The sequence below is a fragment of the Carlito syrichta genome, unplaced genomic scaffold (genome assembly GCF_000164805.1).
Source record: "Carlito syrichta isolate Samal-C Ts95f unplaced genomic scaffold, Tarsius_syrichta-2.0.1 Scaffold94752, whole genome shotgun sequence".
Lineage (NCBI taxonomy): Eukaryota > Metazoa > Chordata > Mammalia > Primates > Tarsiidae > Carlito > Carlito syrichta.
The window spans coordinates 41,877-45,307 of record NW_007038848.1 but is presented as its reverse complement, the minus strand read 5'-3'; the positions used below and the strand labels follow the sequence as shown (position 1 = coordinate 45,307).

Sequence of the window (3,431 nt, the reverse complement as noted above, 5' to 3'; positions counted from 1 at the left end):
GGCTGGCCACCTACTTCCTGGAGCTGTCTTTGCTGGAGGCCGAGGCTGCGGGCTGGGAGCCGGGTCGGCGCGCAGCTGCGGCTCTGAGCCTGGCGCACCGCGTGCTCGACGGGGCGGGCTCAGGGCCGGAGCCCGCGCTCTACAGGTGCGGCCTCGGAGCTGGGCCGGCGATAGGGTCTCCGCGGCTTCAGGGATCTCCCTTCCTTGTCACCATCTTTGCCAGCTCAGAGAATGAGAAACAGGGAGGTGGGAGGTGGCTCCTAGACTTGACTTTTCTGGGTGTGGAGGAGAATGGGTGTCTGTCCCCCATTCTCTTGGAGGATCCTATTAGATTTTCTCTGTGGGCGTTTGTCCATACCCGGGGACGTTTAGCCTTGCCCCAGGGTGGAAGATAGGAGCTCCTAGGCCTGGAAGATGCTCTGAGTGCCTTCGAGAGTTGAGCATGAAGGGTCTCTCAGGCCTCGAGTCCTCCCGCTCTGTATCTGGTGGCGGATGCGGCGTCCTTTTAGCTGCTAGAGCCGTTAACCCTGTCACCCGCTGGCTGCGTAGATTATCTTTTCTCCCAGTCTGCGCCCCCCGGACAGAGTGGATGTCAGCCCATCCTCAGCCTCACCCCTTCCTTCCTCGTGGGTTCCGGCTCCCCACCAGCCGTGCCCTGAAGGGAGAGTCGGGTGTCTGCCCCTCCTCGGTGCCCCCCAGTCAGTCTAGCCGAGGGAGGGACACTCTTGTGGTCCCACCTCAAGAGAGCCCGAGTCGCCCCGGGGGACCCACATCGACGTGCCTTCCCAGCGTCGAGTCTCCAGCTCCGAGGGTAGATCATTTCCACCCTCTGCCCTGCCTCAGTTTCTCCATCTCCCCACTGCAGCCCCGAGGAGCTGGGCCCCCTTGAGCCGTGCATGGCCCGCGCCGCGCTCCGAGGCCCCGCGCCAGGCCGTGCCGCCGTCTTCCTCAAGTACGCTCGGCCCCAGCGCCAGGGCACCAGCCTTGCCGCCGCCCTCCTGCTCCGCAGCTCCCAGCCGGGACCTCCCTGAGCGCGGAGACTCAGTCAGAACCCCCCACGAAACCCTCAATGTGTGTCCGTCTCTCGCTTCAATAAAACAAGTTTGTTTTATTCTGGGCGCTCTCTGTCCTCATTGGCCGAATTCCTGTTTCTTCTCGCTTTTGATTGGTCACGGTCTAGCCCTCTCCTTCCCCTGATTGGGTGTTCTTACCACGCCCCTTACTGGCTGCTGGAAGATGAGATGTAAATTCTGAACTCCTCCACGAGGGGGCGCTGGCGGACTTCCCCAAGCGCCACTGAGCAGGACGCAGCGGGGATCCCCTCAGAGTTGGAAAGAAATCTCAAGGGATCGGACTGCGGAGAACCGAGAGATACCTCGATGTTGCCAGATTTTCAGATTTTATTAAAACTGGAAACCTGCAATTCCACAAATCTGTCTGCGTTTATATGTTGCCACCTAATTCAATATTTTTTCAGGGGACAAGTCCCACACATCACACATGCTGGCCTGTGAAGCTCATCAGTTTGTAACAGTAAGAGTCCTTGGCAGTAAGCGTTCGACAGATGGGGTCAGATTTACTTAACCTCTCAACCAGTATAATGCCGACCTCACCGAGGTGTGGTGAGGACGCGATTTAATGTATTCCTCAAGTTTTAGGACAATGCCTGACAGCTAGTCGGTGTTGTAAAAGCGTTAGCATTGAGTTCTCGCAGGACTGATTTAGGTCCACTTGTCTTCTGCTACTGTGCTCCGGTACCCAGCCATTTACTTGGTCTGAAAACATTTGCTATGACTCAGCGGATATCCACGTTTTAAATTCACACACACACACCCCTGCAGAGGTGGAGAAAGGTGAACACACTGCTCGAGAATTCAAACTTAGGAGTTTTAGACTCCTCATAAGCCTGGGATTGAGGGTGCAAAGTGGAAGCTGTTTCTGTCCCTGAGGTGTTCAAGATTGGACATGGGAGAGAAAGTCATTCAGCAAAAGCATTTTATAGCAAAGTATAATAAGAGACAGAGGCAGATGCTGCTGTCGCGATGCAAGGTGCTGAGTCCAGGTTTCTGCTTGTTGGATAGGACGTGCCATGGGACCTCCAGGGGGAGGGTGTTCTGTGGGCTGGGGATGGGAAGAGTTGGCGACATGGGCTTGGGACTGAGACCCAAACTAGGGTCTTGAGGGGTGGGGAACAAGTGGTAATATATAAAGCTATTTGCTCGATCATTCAGCAGCTATATGTAGATGCTGACTCAAAGCCAGGCCCATATGATCACGTGACCTGGAGCCTAATGGACTATAAGAAACACCAGTTGTTAATTATCTTTGCTGTATGAGGCCCTTTGCTAAGTGCTTTGCCTGTGTAATATCATTTAGTCCCTGCAACTCTGAGGTCAACCCGTTTGTTATCTTCATGTCACAGAGAAAGTCAAAGAATAGGAAGATCGAGGAACTTGGCCAAATTCCCACAGTTAAGTAGGCAGCCAAGGAGGCTCGAGACCAGTCACCTCAGTCACTGGTCTCAGTTTTTCTCTCAGAAACCTCTCACACACTCTCTTTCCTGAGCACCCTTTTGTTATTGTGTGACTTACCTTGCCACTGACTGGGAACCTGTTTGCCTTCTCACTGGATGCCCCCTAGGCTGTGACCTGGACAAGGCAAGAAGCAGATCTCTATTGTTTATAGAGTTTACCCCTCCTCCAGGGAACCTTCCCTCATCACCCCAGTTCAGGGCAGATGCCTCCTCCGGGCCCTCACAGCCTGTTGTGCTCACCCTATCCCGGCCCAGCCCCCACGTCTGTGCCCTCTTCACCCCCGTCCTCACCCTGTGCTTCCCTGGCTAACCCTCTCAGGGCTGCCACTATCTGGTCACTGGTCTGTCTACCCACTGGACAGGGGGCCCAGGGAGGGTAGGGTCTGGAGCTCTCTGTCTCGGTTATGTCCCTCATCTCCCAGCACAGAGCCAGGCACACAAAAGACATCAGTGAATATGAACCCAAAAGTTGATATTATGGTCCCACGTTACTGACAAGGACACGGAGTGCCAGGTAATTGAAGGGAGTTGTCCGAGTCATACAACTAGTGAGAAAATAAGCAGCGATTTGAATTTGGGCGGCTCAGGTCCCCTACCCTGTGTTCTCAGCCAAGATGCCAAGTGGCTAGTGGGCTGAAAGCCAGTTTTCCGTGAGCTTCTGCTCTTTTCCCAGGCTCGTCCTTTCCTTCTAAAAATTTGTGGGAGCTTTGAGCACGGAGGCGGAGAGCAGGCAGGAGGCTGGAGAGGTAAGGGGAGTGGGAACAAGGGAGAGGCCGGCTGGAGAACTGTGACTCGGGCTGATTTGAAGGCGAGCACGGGGGACGCCTTGAGGGGTTTCCTCTAGACCCATAGGGGGCAGCCGGAGTCGGCAGCCGGAGGTGCGGGGGCGGGGAAAGGG

General features: G+C 55.4%; 1 protein-coding gene across 1 annotated transcript in view; it reads left to right on the top strand.

Annotated features, from left to right (window-relative positions):
* Window positions 1–1,031, top strand: part of CNTD2 (cyclin N-terminal domain containing 2) — a 2,442-nt gene extending 1,411 nt beyond the window's left edge. Inside the window, 4 exon segments of the mRNA XM_021714155.1 lie at window positions 1–179; window positions 181–246; window positions 550–626; window positions 866–1,031. The exon segment at window positions 1–179 is cut by the window's left edge and continues 45 nt beyond it. Of these exon segments, the coding sequence (XP_021569830.1) occupies window positions 1–179; window positions 181–246; window positions 550–626; window positions 866–1,031 (488 nt within the window).
* The last annotated feature ends 2,400 nt before the right edge of the window (window positions 1,032–3,431 follow it).